General features: G+C 38.6%; 2 protein-coding genes across 3 annotated transcripts in view; one reads left to right on the forward strand and one right to left on the reverse strand.

Annotated features, from left to right (window-relative positions):
* The window catches only part of LOC116692455 (rho-related GTP-binding protein RhoA-C), a 732,216-nt gene that overhangs the window by 425,330 nt on the left and 288,073 nt on the right, over positions 1-18,813 (reverse strand). The window lies entirely within an intron of this gene.
* On the forward strand, positions 461-16,409 carry pkp1a (plakophilin 1a). 2 transcript variants are annotated; one of them, XM_032520725.1, is made up of 15 exons: positions 461-788; positions 3,565-3,683; positions 7,218-7,391; positions 7,977-8,170; positions 8,574-8,715; positions 8,978-9,185; positions 10,236-10,404; positions 11,077-11,194; positions 13,000-13,167; positions 13,263-13,439; positions 13,791-13,944; positions 14,058-14,244; positions 14,541-14,625; positions 15,264-15,378; positions 15,528-16,409. In XM_032520725.1, the coding sequence occupies exons 1-14, from the start codon at positions 605-607 to the stop codon at positions 15,336-15,338; spliced, it is 2,154 nt and encodes a 717-aa protein (XP_032376616.1). In that variant the 5' UTR covers positions 461-604; the 3' UTR covers positions 15,339-15,378; positions 15,528-16,409. The 2 variants fall into 2 exon arrangements, with proteins under 2 accessions (XP_032376616.1, XP_032376617.1); XM_032520726.1 differs by having other exon boundaries at positions 8,583-8,715.

The raw sequence follows: 18,813 nt of genomic DNA on the forward strand, positions 1-18,813 counted from the left end.
GTTACTACTGCTGTATAGATAACATTTTACTCTTGTACTTGGTGGAGGTGGAGCAATACAATGTAGTACAAGTACCTCAAATTTGTATCCTTTATTAACTTTGAAAATATATTATTTGTTTCAGCTTTTGCTATTTCATTGTATTGTACATTGACTATTGTCATATTTCTTGTATGTGTAGTCTACGACAGGTGGGGGCAAAGGCTCACTACATCAAAGGCTCTTAGGGTTGCGGGGAAAGTAGTAGCCTGAAGTTTTTACTTGTAAATAGATTCCCATCCTTCAAATAAAAACTAAAAATACTAATTACCTCTCTTGCACACTGCACTGTGACAGTGTGTGGTTTTAATGCATGGGCTGCAGGTCTCTGCCCCTCCCTTCACTTTGCACCTGCATGTGAACTTTCTTCGGCTCCACCTAGACGGGGCGCGGTCCCTAGGGTGGAGTTCACCGCCTCTACATTAGCCTGCCCAGGCTACATACTTGGCTCTGTCCGCTGCCCTAATCGCGCCGAGTCGAGTCGCACTTCTCTTCCGGGTCTGCACTTTATTTGAAAACTGGTTTTTAACCGAACCGTTGAGTGGAAGGGCGCCGTGCTGGGAAGATGATGGCTCCGGAGCCGCTGCGTTCAGCGACGACTAGCAAAGGCAGGGAGGACACGTCGCTCGCCTTGCCCTCCGACAACAAGCTGCACTCGGGACAGCAGCGCGTGCTCCATCAAGTCCACACGATCGAGAGGAGCAAGTCCAAACACGGGAAGAGCGGCTCGCCATCACTCTCACGAACAAGTAGGCTGTACAACATCCTAATGTTAAGAATACTATCGGCTAACGTGACGTATTTGTAAGCTCTTTATTTGGACAGTAGCTGTCTCAGGTTTTTTTTTTTGTGTTTCCTGGGAAATATGCTTCACAAAACTTCCCCTAAAGTTGCATCCTCCAAACGGACTTAACAAGCTGCTGTTTTTTGGCCAACTAATGTGAGGAGACCGCTCCAATATGATTTTTTTTTTTTTTTTTTTTGCCGTGTGAAATGCGATCCTTGAAAAGGAAAGTGCGTTTTGCTAGCGAGAGCTCTGAGAAACTGTCAGAGACACATCATCCTGAGCATGCCACAGCGGTTTCTCTCTTTTAGGAATGCAGTCCATGTGGCTTACACACCCCACACACACAAAATCACCTATTTGTCTTTCAAAACAACTTTTCTTTTGGCTTTAACTGCAAGAGGAAATATAAATTTACCCCCAAAATTGAGAAAAACAATAATATTTGTATCTTGTGAAATGTGTCTTCCAGTTGAGATGAAGTGCATGGTTGATGAGTAAAACAGAGTAGAATGTGCTACCCATAAAGTAGGTCATACTATCTGTTTGCTATTTTACTGTTTTACAGACACATTCAACGCTTCAAGTGATTGAGAGGTTTGTGGCTTAGATGATAAGGACACATCTGGCCTGTTAAAATTGGCCTTCATTCAATAAATGCAATTCCCATTACAGATGTAGCCCAAATGAGAATCAGAAAGATAAACCAGGTGACATTGATTCCATAAAACAAACAAAAAAACTCTACTGTAAACTTAAAAGGCCCTGTCTTTCTTTTGTCCTATAGTCGTTATTTAAGAGAAACTCAGTGGTCCGAAAAAGGAAGCTTAGCTTAATGTAAGCTGAAAATGTGGCAAGGAATTTAATATTTACACTTATTATAATAACATAATATTATATATGCTACTTTAAAATCTGGGACAAAATGTTTCTAGAATAAGTTTAGCAGTGTTCATAAATACAGCAGTATTAGAATATCTGGCTTGTCCAAAAGAGGTCGTTTTACTTTCAGTGTCGGAGCGACAAAGATGATAATGTTTGATATTAGATGGATCTCCGCCGCTGGGGATTTTCCTGTTACCAGCACAGACATATTCTGTTCGGTCTTGTTTAAATGTGCAGCCTGGAAGGTTCAACCAAATTACAAAAAGGCATATTCTCACATATTCCAAGCGCTATCCAGCCATGCTTCTAGCTTTGGTTTCATGTGCCCTGATTATTTCTGCTGTGGAAGTGATTGGATGTTTGTTGCACACCAACTGGAACTGTTTTTCCAGTTGTGGAGTGGCAGCTGAAGTTAGAGGCAGATCGTGAAACCTCAGCATATAAAATTGAAACAGTCTGCTGGGCTAGATAGTGCTAGGATAGGCTAAGTGAGACAATGTTTTTTTTTTTCTTCTTCTAACTGCTTTTGGTGCACTGACCCTTTTTAGGGCCTATATTTATTCAACGAGATGGTGTTTTTGTCACCTTAGGAGAATGTTTTCTCTGCTGCATAGACTTATGATAAAGGTGATGAGTGTGCCGTTGGTTTTGACAACCATAATCCTATAATGGTTAAGTCACAGCCTGAGATTTGGCACAGTGTAATCATCCTTCAGACAGGCGATGGTGCTAAAACATGTTGGCTATGACTGGCTATCGCTGAGACAAAGTGCAGTGCAAAGCGTGTGAACTGTGACTTAGATTTCACTGTCATGTCTGATTGTCTTTCTGCCTAGCTAAAGGATTGCCAGTCATTCATTCTGACACCTGGAATTTGTTTGTGTAAAGGTCCCGTCCGCTATTTTTGATAACACAGTAGAAAAGATGTTTTTATTTTTATATTTTGCCGTTCATAACTTGCTAATGAACTGGAAAAACTAAAGAATGATTGATAATGTTATTAACAACAAAGCTTAAATTATTAGGCTAATCATTACAGCCACTGCTGTTTAATCAGATGAAATACTAAATGAAATACTTTACAAATTATTAAATCAATCCCTCAGTAAATTAATCTAATAAAACGGTGTATTAAATGAAGTAACTCTCACGCACAATATTAGATTATGGGCTAACGTTTGGGCAGATTTACAAAAAAAAGTGCCTAACTAAAAGGGCACCCGGAGAGCACAGATTCGGATATTCTCCAAAATGTATTGCAGAACCATAATTGAGAAAACCTAATCTCCTCCCCTTGGCGAAGGTAAATAACAGAGTTGGCAAATGGAAAATAGAGAACTAAAAGGTTAATCAAATAGTGTAATTACTTTCCAAATCTTTTAATTTCAATATTTGAAATGAATCTAATATTGCTATCCTTTTCAGATTAGATGTATTTGTGCAAGATTTTATTCATTTGTAAGTCTTCAAATCCATCCTTTAATTGTCCCTTTCAATAAAAGGAATTGCTTTTATATAATTGGAATGCTATCTTTGTCCACCATTAAACCTGTGGAAATTAGATTTAAAATAAACGATGAAACACCACTAATAGTAATGAATAGCAGCAAGTTAAACACACACTGTGAAACTGAAACCCACATAAGACATCGCATTTTTCAACTCCCTCGTGCTGTCTCCCCTGTGCTTGATGCTCATTGGAGAATAAAGTTCTGGTGATAAGACCACTATGACTTTATTCTGTTTAGGTGTGTGTTTCAGATTTCTTAAGGTTAATAGATTGCCCATTTTGTATTCTTCTCCTCTGTATGTCCCTGTTTGTTATTTTAGCTCTCTAACTTCTCTTCTTTTAACAGGCCTGCCCCCCCAGACTTTGACAACATATGAGTTTGGGTCGTTCAAGTTTTCTCCATCCAAAGCAAATGGCTTCTTCAGTCGTACCAACTCCACTCTGTCAACAGGCTACAACAAATCGGTAACTGTTTCTCTCATAGAACCGCTCTGTGTTTTGTTGTACAGTCAGAGCACAAACCCCTTTCCCTTTCACAGGCTCAACATTAAAGGACCAAATCAGTGGTTTTACTATAATCACAAATACAACGGTGTGTTACTGCTGATCAGTTTAAGTGTTTTAGATTTAGGAATGTTTTTGTTTTTTTTATTTAGTCATTTGTATTGAGTAATTTTTTAGTATAAAATGAAACATGCTTGCAGTAATTCATCCCAGTGAGTATATCATGGTTATGTTATACTTGCATTCATTTTTGTCCATTTAAAAAAAAAAAGGTCACTGCTAATGTGTGGTAATGCAGATTAGGCTTCTTAAATTATACTAAGAACAGTATTACTACTCGAAGATTATATAGCTTTGACAACAATAAAATAATGAATACTATTAATTGCATAGAAGTAAAGAACAATTTAATTTAAGACTGGAAACAGGGGAACATATGGCCGATCTGTGTCCAAATGTAACAAAGTCTGCTAAAATTTAAAACTCACTAATGAACTTGTTCACCTCGCCTGCTAAATCAATACAAAAGTCAAAGTGTAAAAATGAAAAGTTGTGGTTTTCAGGCAACCAGTGGAGACTCTAGGAAGCCAAGAAATAGTCACATAACCCGGAGGTGCTGTTGGGCAGATTTGTTTTATCGGACAGAGCCAGGCCAGCGGTTTCCCAGCCTGTATTCTGAGCTAACCTAACATTCTGCAGGCTCTGGAGTCATATTGAATAGACATGAGAGTGGTATCAATATTCAAATCTAACTCTCTGCAAAAGAAAATATCAAAGTATTCCTTTGAGGAAATACAAAAAAACACAGGGTATGTGTGATTTTGTAATATTGTTTTTGAACGCCATTCTCAATTTCAGTCTTGTCAGGGGGAGTTCAACTTGTGTGTCTGTGTCTGTGTGTGTCGGCATTGAGGCATGTCTCAGGAGTGTGATGATGATGTTGTTGCTGATGAATAGTCTGTCTGTCACATTGTTGAGTCAACCTCACGTTAAGCCAAATGAACACTTAAAGAGACAGTTTGGATCATTGAGGTGGGGTTGTATGAGATACTCATCAATAGCCAGTAGATAGCAGCCGTCACACCCCCAAAAAAAACGTATTTGAGCCACCTAAAAAAAAATGTATATCTGTTTAAGTATATGCTATATTTACAATATGTTCACCCCTTTACTTTGGCTTTGACGTGAGCACAGATGGATATATAGGCTTCACCGTCGGAAAGGGCTGTCTGATGGCTAGGTAAAGATGTGAAAATATTGTAAATATAGTGTATGCAATTTTTAAGATGGGCTTTTTTCAGGTGGTTTAAATGAGTTGTTTTTTTTCTGCTGTCCCACAGCAGTACATTGCTTTGCTTCTGTGTCGATACTCCTGCCTGCTTCTCTTGTGTATATAGCACCTTAAATTACCCCTCCCATACAGTAAAACATGTATTACCACTGCAACACTGGTGTATTAGAGGTACCCTAAGCAATGTCACAACGTTTGTTGTCGCATACAGCAAACATCTCCTCACTATCCACGAGCATGGTGTCTGTAGACAAACGCCAACAAAAACAAACTGCGCCAACCTGCACCACAAAACATAAAGAGTGTTCCAGCCAATAACTGACAGGAAGGATTTGGGGGTGAGAGTTGAGGGGGTTAGTTCACGGAAGGCAGGGGGAGGGGACGGGAGGAGGAGGAGGGAGGAGCAAGCTAGCCTCTGTTTTCTTTGACAATACTTTGAAACGTCAACGAGAAGTGACGTCACCAAACATTGCTTAGAGCACTTTTAAATGAAAGTGTTAATTACATAAGTATTTGTATGGTGGTTCGATCCCTAACCCTGCAGTCCCATGTCGAAATGTACTTGGGTAAGACACTGAACCCTGAGTCGCCCCTGATGCTGCGCCTTTGGAGTGTAAATGTGTGTGACTGTTTATCTGATTAGCTGGTGGCACCTTGTACGGCAGTCTCAACTACAGTGAATTAATGTGTGTCAATGGTTCCTGTACTATGCACTTTGAGTGGTCGTTAAGACTAGAAAAGTGCTGTACTAACAGTCCATTTGCATTTTACTGTATCATGGTAAATTTAGTGGAAATCCAGTTACTCTGGAAATAAGTCTAAAATGACTAAATGGTTATGTCTGTTAATTAGATACTTCAAAAATGAGTCTAACTTAATTTAAACAATATAGGAAACATTTTAAAGGTTGGCAAATTGTTCTCTTGTGGTATAAACTGTCATAATGCTGAACTCCATCGGAAGCCACTTCATCAGTTTTCCTTTTGGGGACACTTCATTTTTCAATAACATTTTGGTAGTTTTTTTTTCCCGCAAGTTTAGTTTTCCAGGCAGAATATGACTGATAGTTGATCTGACCAATGGGGCAGCAGTGCCACACCACTCAAAATATAACCGCAATAATGACAATAAATACAGTAATATTTTGGTATTCCTTACTTAATTTACGTTCCCAAAAAAACACCTCCTGCTGGTATTCTGTGCTGCTCTTTGCAGCTCTTTGCTCTTCTAAATTTGCATCCGTCTCTCCTCTGATATAAGGAAGGCTTCGGTGGCTCAGTCAGGCTGGAGCCAAATGAAGAGTAAACACGCTGTCAGTTCTTATTAAACATGCTGTTGACAGATCTCTACTCCATCATGCATTTTTGCTGCTAAGTAACATGGCTGGCTGGCAGCTAACCAGTCCGATTTGACAACTCCGGTATCCCGAAAAATTCCACAATTCAAAAGACCAACATTTCAGCTGCAGTGATTAACTGTGAGAAAATTGTTGTGAGTTCTTCTCTGCCAGATTTTACTGTTTCACTGTAATAGGAGGAGACAAAGGGATAGTTGCGAGAATGACTAATCACTAATGTATTAGCTCAACATGTTCTGTCATTTTGCTAAGGCTTTATCATGTGCCTATTGTGGTTATTTCATAGCAAAGCTTGAATAGCATGTTTTGTAACAAACAGAAGCATGCACAGACAAAGTCTAAGAAGCAAAGTCAAAATATATTTATACATAAACTAGGCGTATTTAGGTGAGAATAAGGTGTTGTTCAGTGACACAAGGATTGTGGATAAAGCTTGTTATGTCTGACTTGCGCACACAAAGATCCTCTGTAAAAAACTGCTCAACTGTGCAAGCAGTCTTTCAACACAACTGCTCGAGTTGGTCTCCAATGACAGATATTATGTTACTTTGGTTTGTGTGAGGCTATGCAGATTTTGTGTCACGTCAAATTCCTCTCTCTGGTTTTACACTTTTACACAATCTTCTAGCTAAAAGCGGGCTACCTATTTAGTTTATTGTAACCTGGATTATTACTACTGAAAGTACAAATAGCACATAATGTCATTCCTGTTTGTCACTGCCAGCTAAGCCACACTTAGAGACAATGATGATCCACGACTGGCAAGTGTGGACAATCTAATCTGAATAAAATGCCGTGTATGGCCGCGATTTTAAGATAAAATGTTTTTTCCTTTTTTTTTTTTTAGGTCAATACTCGTAGTAGTCGTACCCTATCCGCTAGAACCTCAAGAGGAAGACAAGTCAGCTCAGGCATATGGGATCAGCAAATGAACACTTCCAGCTGGCCCAAGGCCACCAATGGGCTGAGATCTGCTCGCAGTGACCCGGCCTTGGCTCATCCATTTTCTGCAACCACTATGGTGATCAATTATTTTTATGTTAAATTGTAGTTTCACTAAGGTACCCAAACATTTTCATGTTTTTAGGGAACCAATTCTGTAAACACGTAACAGGTACTCTAAAGTAGGGATCGACCGATACTGGTTTAGGCCAATACCAATAATGAGTAGTTAATGAAACCAATAACCGATATTTGGAACCGATATGCTTTTCTAGTGAAAATTAAAAGCTTGAAGTGAAAATTAAGATGTTGGAATTGGACAAACTCCAACACAAAACTTTGTTTAAATGCTTTAAGCATTTTTTTCATAAATCAGTTAAAAATAGTCAAATAGTGTTGTGGGCGGGACATTAAGTCACTCTCTGTGGTGAGTGAAACCGAAGCAGAGATACAGACGCAGAGCTGTAGCAGAGCCAAAGTAGCACACTTTTTAATTAATTAACTTTACATATGTCACATATAAAGTTAATTATATGTCAACCAAGTAAAACGCTGACACAGATAATCTGAAAAACTGCCAAAAAAATGCCAAATAATCGGTCTATCCCTACTCCAAAGAATCCTACTTTATAAGCGTTGTAAATCACTCTTCTTTTTTTTCAAGCGAGGAAAAGGGATGTTGGCTCAGGGCGAGCAGAGCCTTCAGAGTCGGATAAATAGAAACAGCACCTATTCTGTGACTGACGGCACACAAATGACCAACAGCCAGACGCGTATCGTCCGGCCGCCCTCTGCCCTGTATCGCACTGAGGGCAAAATGGGCACCATCAAAACATCCAACATAGAGCAGCAAGCAGCGTGAGTTCACCTGGCTTTCACTGACATTCTCAGGCAATAAGAAGGGATTGACATGGGCAACATTATACATTATACTAGATTAACGGTCTGTCAATGACACATGTAATTGGTTACATATCATAGGCACATATATGTAAGGTGGAGGTCCATTTCTCCAAACAGGTTATTTCACTGGTAATTGCAGTCATTCATGCTCTGTTGAAGGATTTGGCTGCAGCCATTTCTGTCTGATGGCTTTTTATTTGCTAGCAGTCAAGAGTATTTTAAAGAATTTGGGGATTTTTCCCTTTACTTTGTGTCATGTGACAAAAGAGCAGTCAGCTTAATATCTTTAAATGCATCAAACGATTTCTAGTATCTAATTTTCCAACCCTCTCTTCTATTTCTGTGCCTGTTACTGCGGGGCGAACAGTGCGATGAACATGTCAGACATGACCCTAAAGGAGGCTGTAGAGTTCCTGTCTCACCCTGAAGAGAATTACCAGCAGTGCGGCGCCACCTTCATCCACCACACCACCTTCAAAGAGGAGGGCGCCAAACAGGAGGTCTGAGCACTTGGCTACAAATATACTGTACAGACACACCCTCCGCAGATGCACACATAGATGATTTGTGTGTGAGTTGTCTTGTTGTGGTGATACAATTTGTGCCAGCACTCTGTGAAGACCTCTGTGTAACCTGCCTTGAGGGAAAGGGAGGAGAAGGCATTTATCACCACACTTGGCTGTTGGTTCTGTCCTACAGTGTTGGAAATCCATTGCCACGCCTTTAAGTCTCACATTTTCCCTCCACATTTTGGTGTCACAGGTTTTCCATCTGGAAGGTATCCTTGCTCTGGTGACGCTGCTGCGGAGCCCCAATCCTGGGGTGAGCCAGGCTGCTGCTGGGGCTCTGAGAAACCTGGTATTCAAAGACCAGGACAACAAGCTGGTGGTTCAGCGCTGTGGCGGTATAGCCAAGGCCCTGCAGCTACTAAAGGAGACAGATTCTACTGAGACCCAGAAACAAATCACTGGTAAGACATTTTTACTGGGACAAGACCTCATATTATCTGGTAGAAGGGTGGCCTGGTGGGCCTTTACTAAAAAATTGTATACTTTGTACTTAGCCTAGAATGAGAAAGAACATGTGCTTTAAAACATAATGCTTTTTAAAAAACAATTTATTTGTATCGTTTTAAGTACAACATAAAGACCGCAAAATACATAGAATAACATTTACGCAGGATAATTGGTCTTGTAGAAACACCAATAAGCCTAGTGGCACTACCCATCTCTATTTGCTTATTTATTTTAAGATTATCTTTGGGGCATTTGTAGGCCTTTGTTTGACAGGACACCTGAAGACATGAAAGGGGAGAGAGAGGGAGAATAACATGCAGCAAAGGGCCGCAGGTCAGAGTCAAACCCGGCCCTGCTGCATCAATGAGTAAACCTCCATATATGGGCACCCACTCTACCAACTGAGCTATCCGTGCGCTCTCCCCCCCCCTGTCCTCACCCAGCTTTATTTTTTAAATTTTTGATATACTAACAATTTCAATATGAAATAGCCATCTAAATAAAGGCTTTTAACTTATTGCAAGAAGAGTGCCTTGTACCATTTTTATTTTTTTTTATTTATTTTTTTATTTTTTTTTTACAATTCATGCATTTGCACAGTAGACAAGAAGGACATAAATCAAGTAATAATAATACATCAAAATGATAATAATACAGGCTTAATAAACACACTGTTGCATAAGGCTTGGGAAACCACATACATAAAGGCTAGCAAAAAAACAATTGCTATTATTCCTCCTTATTGTACCATATCCATATTCACACGCAATAACCATTTTGTTCAATGCCACACATTTATATTTAAAGTAAATCTCTCCACATTATGCACTTCTTTTACAATCATTGTGCACTCCACAAGGGTTTGTGAGCATCCATTTCTAAGTACAACATTATGTCTTTAAAAACAATCTCAACCTCAAAGGGAAGCAACATAATGCATGGATGAAATACTTTAATACACAGGTAGATTTTGTAATGCTTGTGACTTATATGTTCATATGAAGGCCTTCTATGGAACCTGTCCTCTGCCGATGAACTGAAGGCAGAACTTATAGCTACAGCACTGCCAGCACTGACTGAGAATGTGGTGGTGCCATTCACCTGCTGGTCAGACAACAGCGCCAACAACAACATACACCCCGATGTCTTCAACAGCGCCACAGGGTGCCTGCGGTGAGAACCTTTCATTTTTCAGTGCCTCTGATGGTTGATTTGATTTCAGGGTGGAGATCAGATTGTTTCCACTAAGTGCTTTTAAATAGAGCAATGTTTTAACGTCACAGACATCTTTGTCAAGGCTTTGTGACGTCTGTGATTAATCGAAGAATCAATTAGTTGATAGCCAAAGATTTGTGAAATTATTTAAATCATTGCCAAATATCTTCAGCTTCCAACTTCTCCAGTGTGAGGATTTTCTGCTTTTCTGTTTGATTTCATTGTGAACTGATTATCTTTGGGTTTTGTACTGTTGGCAAACAAGACATTTCATGGATAGAGCAATTAATTGATTAATCAAAAAATGATTGACAGAATGAATTGACTGCTTTTGTCTTATATCTGCCAGCACCTGTTCATGTTTTTTTCTACTTGTATGCGTGATATGCGTGTGACAGCTGTTTTTCTTAGTTGGCTGTTTTGTAATGTTAATGTGTATGAAACAATAGTTATCATTGTAATACTGGCACTGGTTTGGAAACTTCGCACCTCATGCCTAATCTCTACAATCAAGTTTGCTAACAGAGTGGGATGGTGCAAGTTACATGTTCTGTGTCTCTTTTATATTCTACAAAGTAGACATGTAAGGGTTTCCTTTTGGATTTAAAAGGATGATTGAATATTGTGTAGGAACCTGAGCTGCGGCCAAAAGAAGGAGAGGCAGGCAATGAGAGAGTGCCGTGGCCTCGTTGACTCCCTCATGGGTTATGTCCAGTCCTGCGTGGCAGAGGAAAACCCTGATGACAAGGTACACTTTCTCATCTCTATCCACAGAACCTATTTACTATACGCTACTAGTATTTGTAACCACTGAACTTCCATTTTAAAGGCTCTGTACGCAGACTGCATAACTCATTTTTCAATCCGGCATTCATTTTGTCGTCCTCTGATCGGCACCTGTAGACAACATTTAAAGTTGGATGTTTCACACATCTGATATATTTGTAAACTGACTATCTTTGGGTTTTGGACTGTTGGTCAGTCAAAACAATTTCAGGACCTCATATTGGGGCTTAAGGAAATTTTGACAGACATTTTTCACTATTTTTAGATATTTTATAGATGATTAATCATGGAAATAATTGATGGTTGCGGGCCTACTGACAAGGGTTACAGGAGCAATTTGCATTAATAAGGTTATGGTTGAATTCATATCTGGTAACGTATCCTAATTCACACACAGTTCTTATAGAACATGCCTCATGTGTCTCTCACAGTGTGTTCGGACCAGATTCTATAAATTTATCCTTAAGCACAAGTACACACAAAACAAATATACATAAACAGTCACGCACACATCTGTAAACCCTCACATTACTAAGCATGTAAATACTGCAGGCAGAGTCAGTATATGTATATATTTAGCAGGTGCTCGTATGTATACCTGTTCATTTGTGCAAGTTTTGGGTGTGGATATGTACTTAAATAAATAGTGCTCTCTGTTTACACAAGCTTCTTCTAGGAGTATGACTGGTGTTGTCTATGTAAGAGACAGAGGGAGAATATATTGTGTGTCAGCTCAGTCAAGTTATCTTCTAGTAGGAACCGGTCACTGTGGCTATAGATAAGTACAGTTGCTCCTCTTTATGCATGTTAATGCTATGCTGGTTTAAGTAATGTATGGTTTACTGTATATATGAAGCTTCATCTCTGTTTTCATCAATTTGTTGTGTTTCACTGACCTTTTGATGAAGATCATTTAACTGTTATTACCCCTCTGAGGACGGAAGACGCACCGACGCGTCCAAGCAATGTTTGACAAAACTCATACTCACAAAGCAGACTATAGTACCAAATGACCTCTTCACGCATTGCTCTGGGACAGATTTAGGTGTCACTGTACCAAAAGCGGATTTTGTCGTGAATGTTTAGATATGAAACACATGGGGATCAGTTATATACAAATACCCTGAAAAAGTAAATTTAAGAAGATATGCATAAAGACCCTTAGACCTCAGGTGGTTAAGCCTCATTAACTAAACCCAACTGAATTTACTGAAATTGTTTTTGGGCAACATGTTAATGTTTTTGATGAGTTTTTAAAATTATTTCCTGTTAAATTAACATACAAACTGACACTGGCTTAAGACCTTGATGGATGTTTGCTTAATCAATGGGAATTTTTTTTTTTTTCGTATTCCTGCATTTGCACAGTAGACAAGTAGGACATAAACCAAGTAATAATAAATAAAAATGATAATAAAACAGGCTTAATAAAGAAACAGTTGCATAAGGCTTGGTAAACCACATACGTAAAGGCTAGCAAAAAATTAATTGTAGAGTTCAGATTTTTTTTTTTTTATTTAAAACATAAATCCGACTGAACACGACTGAGGGTAAACCCAGAGAGTTCTTAGCTTGAGATCTTCCTTTATCATATAGTTGCAGGGAATGAGAAGTGCAAGTTGTGTCATTTAATTTTTGCAATTGGGAAAAATGTAAAGAATCATATTGTATTTGCTTCAATTTCTCTTCAAACACACTAGTAAATGTGAATAGATATGAAAGGTAAGTCAGAAAGTCGAACTCCTTATAACCTCTACTCTCCTCTAGTCTGTGGAGAACTGTGCATGCATCCTCCATAACTTGACCTACCAACTGAAGGAAGAGTCTCCTGAGTGCTTCAACAAGTTCCAACTTGAGAGAGAGGGCCAACATGGGAGAAGCAAAAGCCCCACGATTGGATGCTTCAGCCCCAAGAGCAGCAAGGCTCAGAAGGAGGTGGGCATCTACCACCTCAAATGTGTTGGCTAAATCATGACAGACCCTTAAATCCAAGCCACTTTCAAATCTCTTTCTTGTCCTTTTGTACTCAGTTTTTATTTGATGCGGTGCGGGGACTGCCAGAGGACAGCAAGCCATCAGGTGTGAAGTGGTTGTGCCATCCCTTAGCCATGCAGACCTACCTGTCTCTGCTGGGCTCGTCCCAGAATGGTGCCACACTGGAAGCCTGCTGTGGTGCCCTGCAGAACCTCACTGCCGGCAAGGGACCGGTGAGAACAAAGAAGATAATTATTAGGCTTACCATTTGTGTAGGGTGGTAATGGACACTCTGGATTATCTCAGGTTGATTTAAGAAAGGAGAAAAACAACAGAGACGGATAGGTGGTGGAAATAATGACACAATAGCACAACTCACAATAGGATCTGACTGTGTTTTTTTTTTGTAGTAAGGATAGAGTTTTGTCTCCAGGGATCCAGAGGTTATTAGAGCAAAAAAAAGAAGTTGGAACAAGGAAATAATAGAAATAATAGGAAAATGATAAATCAAAATGCAAACAGTGAAGTGGGAGATACAGCTCATGTGTTTTCATCCTTTTGTATGGTGTTTGCTCCTCTTACAGGGGTCCAGTGCCATGTCTCAGATTCTGGTTCAAAAGCTGGGGGCTCTGCTGCACATGCCCCGTCTTTTAAAGTCTCCTAACCGGAGCCTGCAGAAGACTGCCATGTCCCTTCTGGGTAACATGTCTCGAACCAGCAGTTTGCAGACTACCATGGGTAAGAAAAGCATTAAATGTTTAGGTATGTCTTTTGCAAACAGCAGATACATGAATGTAGAGTTAGTCTACATAAACCTAATTTACTGTATGTTGTCTTTGTCTTCTCTGTAGCAAAGCAGATTCTGCCTGAGCTCACCAGCCTCCTTTCCTCTGGCCCTCGAGAGATGGGAAACTCTGACGAAACAATAGCAACAGCATGCAGCTCATTGCGGAGTCTGATGTTGGCAGACACTGAGGTCAGCAAGAAGTTCGTCAAAAGTGAACTGGTGTCATCAGTGGCTGACCTCAGCGAGAACGGGTGAGTTTTTATTTGTTCATCTCTGTGTGGGAGATTTAGCTGTGGCAAATTTAAATTCATTTGTTTGATTTGTGTTCAAGGCACTTTGCTGGCATTCTTCCTCTTTAACAGGTAGCATTTACAACCTCCTGATTTACCACCGTACTGTTTTTATTACAGTTTATTGTCAAAAGCTGTCAGTCAACTTTTGTCTTCTGCTTTCAAAGTACCGACCAACTTACTTCTTACAATTCTTGTGTGTGGTTTGTCTTATTTTTTTCTACTCTTCCTTATTGACCTCTGCCCTTCTGTCCTAGCTCTTTCCCCAAAGGCAGCAAAGCAGCTTCCTTGCTCCTCTACAGCTTATGGAACGATAAGAATTTGCAAGGCATAGCGAAAAAGGTAAATCAGAAAGAGCTGAAATGCTGTGTGACTGACTGTGTGTTAGTTCTCTAAGGCAGACACAACACAAACCTACTGTATCTGTGTATTAGGTTAAAGTTTAGCACATGCTCACACTGCAGAGGGATGGCCCAGCTGAAACGGGTAGGTGTACTCTGGTGCACACAATCACTTTCCCTTCCCTCCTGCCACACCCAGAATTTCTATGAATACATAAACAGTTACACTGGAATCCTAGCAAACTGGTTTTTGTTGCCCACTTACTGTTATGGGAGGAGTAGCACATAGAATAAAGAAAGAGAGACAAAGAAGAGGTCAAGGCAGTAATAGTCAAGGCCGAGGTGTGTGTAAGAGTATGAGCAAATGTGCTTACCTGTTTGATATGAACAGTAGCAACACTTATGTATACATGCTATAAATCAAAAAATAAAAGTGACAGCTGGCAAAAGAGGGAAAACACTACTGTTTTCACACTGACTCCTGTTTTCACATGATTTGCCTAAGGCTTCTATAAGTTCCTGAAATGGTACAGTTTCTCAAAATTAGAGCAAGGGTGCTTGCATGTTTTTGTTTGTTGTATGTGTGCGAATGCATTTGTGCGAAACCCTATGCTGATTTTTAAATGTTTGGATCCACAGCTGGGGATGGCCAAATCACTTTTTGTCAATGACAACACCACAGCTATTCACAGGTCGATGCAGGTTATCGAGTGAGTGTGGCTGACGAGTGGAAAGGTACCACAGAGCCTGAGAGGTACAATGTGCTTATGAATGCTTGCATCTGCATATATTCAGATTTAAAGATTTAGTAGGGGTATACATGGGCAGAATTTGTGTTATCAGGATTAAACCTTTTTCTCTGTGTTTCTCTTTTCCTGCATGTAGTTGTGTGTGTGCTTGCAGATGAGCTCCAGCATGTTTAGACAACGATGTGGCCACACCCTTGCAACAAGGAGAGTAAAATTACATTCTTTACACATAACCTTGTTGACAGAGCCTATTAATTAAGAGTCAATCAAACATTGCATATAATTTAGTGAAAAGAGAGCTTTTAATTTCGTGAGTAATCCTGCAGTGTTTCATATATTTAATTTGAATATGTTTCTGGCTGTGAAAAGAAAGTGGTAAAATCTGCATGTACTGAAACCCAGTTCTTCTAGCCTGACAGCTGCAATACACCAGGCAATGTTATCTGGTCTTAGCCATGCGGCCATGCAGTGATTATTTACATTCATGAATGGAATTGTTGTCAGATGTGTCTATCTGCAGTGGCTAAATGATAAAATAGCTTCATATCTTCATATAGCTTCAAAATATATTCTGCATAGGATTCAGCAGCCACAAATTTAGGTAATAAAAAAAAAAAAGACTGTTTTGTTATTTTGTAATACTGTCACTACCAGATCAAATCTCATACATCCAGTTGGGATTTTTTTTCTTATTTACTTTGCTGTGTTTGCGGTTTCATTATGTGAGTCAGAATGTTGTTTTGCAAAGCATTAACATAAACCATTTTCAACAAGAGTGCTTAGATAGTTAAAGAAATAGTTCCACATTTTGGTAAATAGGCTTGTTTGCTTTCCCACCAAGAGTTAATGAGAAGATTGATACCCAGATCGTGTCTGCACAATGAATATTAAGCTGCTACCAGTTAGCCTAGCTTAGCACAACGACTGGAAACGGGGAAACGGCTAGCCTGGCTCTGTCCAAAGAAAACAAAATCCACTTAGTAGCACCTCTAAAGCTCTTTAATTAACACGTCATATGTCATTTGTTTAATCCCTATTGTTTAAACAACACATTGTGTTTTTTACAGGGTTTTGGGACCAGCAAAAGAACAATGTATCATTTCTACACTTTTGTTTTTGTGTAGATTATACAAACAAGATATAAAGTGTTAAGAAGGTGAAATATGTTACCTTTGGACAAAGCCAGACCAGCTGTTTCCAGTTTTTGTGTTAAGCTGACCAGCTGCTGGCAGTAGCTTCATGTTAATTGGACAGAAACAAGAGCAATATCGATTTGTCACTTACCACCTAACGAGAAAGTGAAAAAGTCCAAATATCGAAGTATAAGTGCAGTACTAAAAGCCATGTTTTTTTTCCTCTTGCTTTGTCATAAACCTGCTTTTTGAATGTTACAAATTGTATGCTATATATTGTTTTGTTAGTTTGTTGTTAATTATTGTTCGTTTTCTTGCATAAACTGAAGAATTGGAGACAGAAGTATTGGAATATAGTACACAACATGCAAAATCAGCTGTCCCCATTCACCTATTAACAATGTATAGAAAATTGGAGCATTATAAATAGTGATCCCCCAGAAACCCTTTTTAGTCTAATTTGAACATTTGTTTAATAGTATTAATTCAGATTTTTTTTATTTTATTTTAAATACATGTGATTCTTCATCTAAAACCTTTTTACAGTTATTTGTATTGCTATTTTGCCTTAAACGTTTTAAGGGCTCATTAAAGAGTATCTGCTCTCATAATCAAACTACTTAAATCCTCTTCAAGTTCCAATGCTTTTGAAGACCCAGCAATATAAATCACTGAAACAAAGAGAGGAGATGTTTGGAATCTGTGGAGACTCCCCATGACTTGAACAATATAGCAGAGGACTGTTTTTGTTTTGTTTTGTTTTGACGCTTGAGACATATATTCCTGCTGAGGTTCATTTGCCTCCAGGAAGACTGATGTCAGTATTGCTTAGAATGGATTTTTGGAGAAATGTGTGTGTGTGTGTGTGTGACATTTAATAGAAGCTTTTCCTGTTACTCAGTCTGTACATAGAAATAAATAGAAACTATAATGACAACTTTGTAAGTGGCGGTCTTTTATTGAACAACAAACGAACTTTAAAGTAATTGAATGTGCTAATTAATATTCATACTATATATATATATATATATATATATATATATATATATATATATATATATATATATATATATATATATATATATATATATACTGGATTCCCTGCTCATAATTTCATCACCATAAAATAGATTAGAGATATTTATTTATCATAAGGGAAATTTATCTGCAGCAGCTGCAATACCAATTTATTGTAGATTCCTTGAACTAATTAAGCGCCAGTATTTTATTCCAACAGGGTTTTGTGGTTTGTTAACATGCCAGTCTCTGAGTAAGACAACTATGAAAACAAAATGAAAAGCCTCTTAGCTCCATTTTCTAAACTGGGTGTGAGAGTCTGACTGAAGCAGTTTTGGTGAGAATGTTGTTGAGAATGTTTCACACAAACAATACACGATTGTTAATTTCTAATATTCACAATATATTAAAAAATGCTTCATGTTCTGCATGATTTAGATTTTCTTGTAGCCCTTTTCACTATTGACTGAAGTAGCAAGTTTGGTCTTCAGTGATAAAATAAATCATAAGGAAGATTTTTACTTAGTGAAAAACTGAGTAATGGCACTTATTTTCTATTGACCTGTTGATCATTAACTAAACCTAAAGAAATTACTATCGACTCTAATGTCTGTTCTGTTCAACTTTTGCCTGCGGTGCTGTCCTGATGGGTAACAAAAAGAAGGGGGAAAAAAACCCAGGAGAGGCCGTTTGCTTGCTCATTAGTCAAACATCTCCTTGGTCTGCTGCAGAATCAAAAACCACATGAACAAAGAAATCCTTAGTGCCTCATTTTATTTTTAAGGAGGTTACCAATACTCAGTATTCTTACATGCATATACTGAATATATATGTTTGAAATATTCTGAATGTAATTTGATTTAGATTAAATTAGAATATAAATTTACAACATTTACATCTTCTGAGTGGTGTAGTTCTGGAAAATGATAGATAACATCATAAAGACACAGCAACTCCACCCATGGACCACATCAAGTAGTTTTTTAATTAATTGAGATCAATTTAGTCATATCTGGCCATAAACTCATTAATCATACTATCCCTAAATTGTATGCTTGTTTCATTACAAGTTGTAATGCTTTCCAAATCAATGATTTCATTGGTATTCACCTTTTGATACATTTTGAAGAGAAGTTGGAAAGCTATTGAAGGAGGATCATCTTTTTTGAAATGAAGGATATTCCCACCTGGATTACTGTAAAATTAAAATGATTCATTCCCTTCCAGCTTTGTGTGTGTATTTGTGTGAATGTGTGTGTTGGGTGGAGGTCTGGGCGTTAGCCCGAGGAG

Source organism: Etheostoma spectabile, chromosome 7 (genome assembly GCF_008692095.1).
Source record: "Etheostoma spectabile isolate EspeVRDwgs_2016 chromosome 7, UIUC_Espe_1.0, whole genome shotgun sequence".
NCBI classification, from domain to species: Eukaryota; Metazoa; Chordata; class Actinopteri; order Perciformes; family Percidae; genus Etheostoma; species Etheostoma spectabile.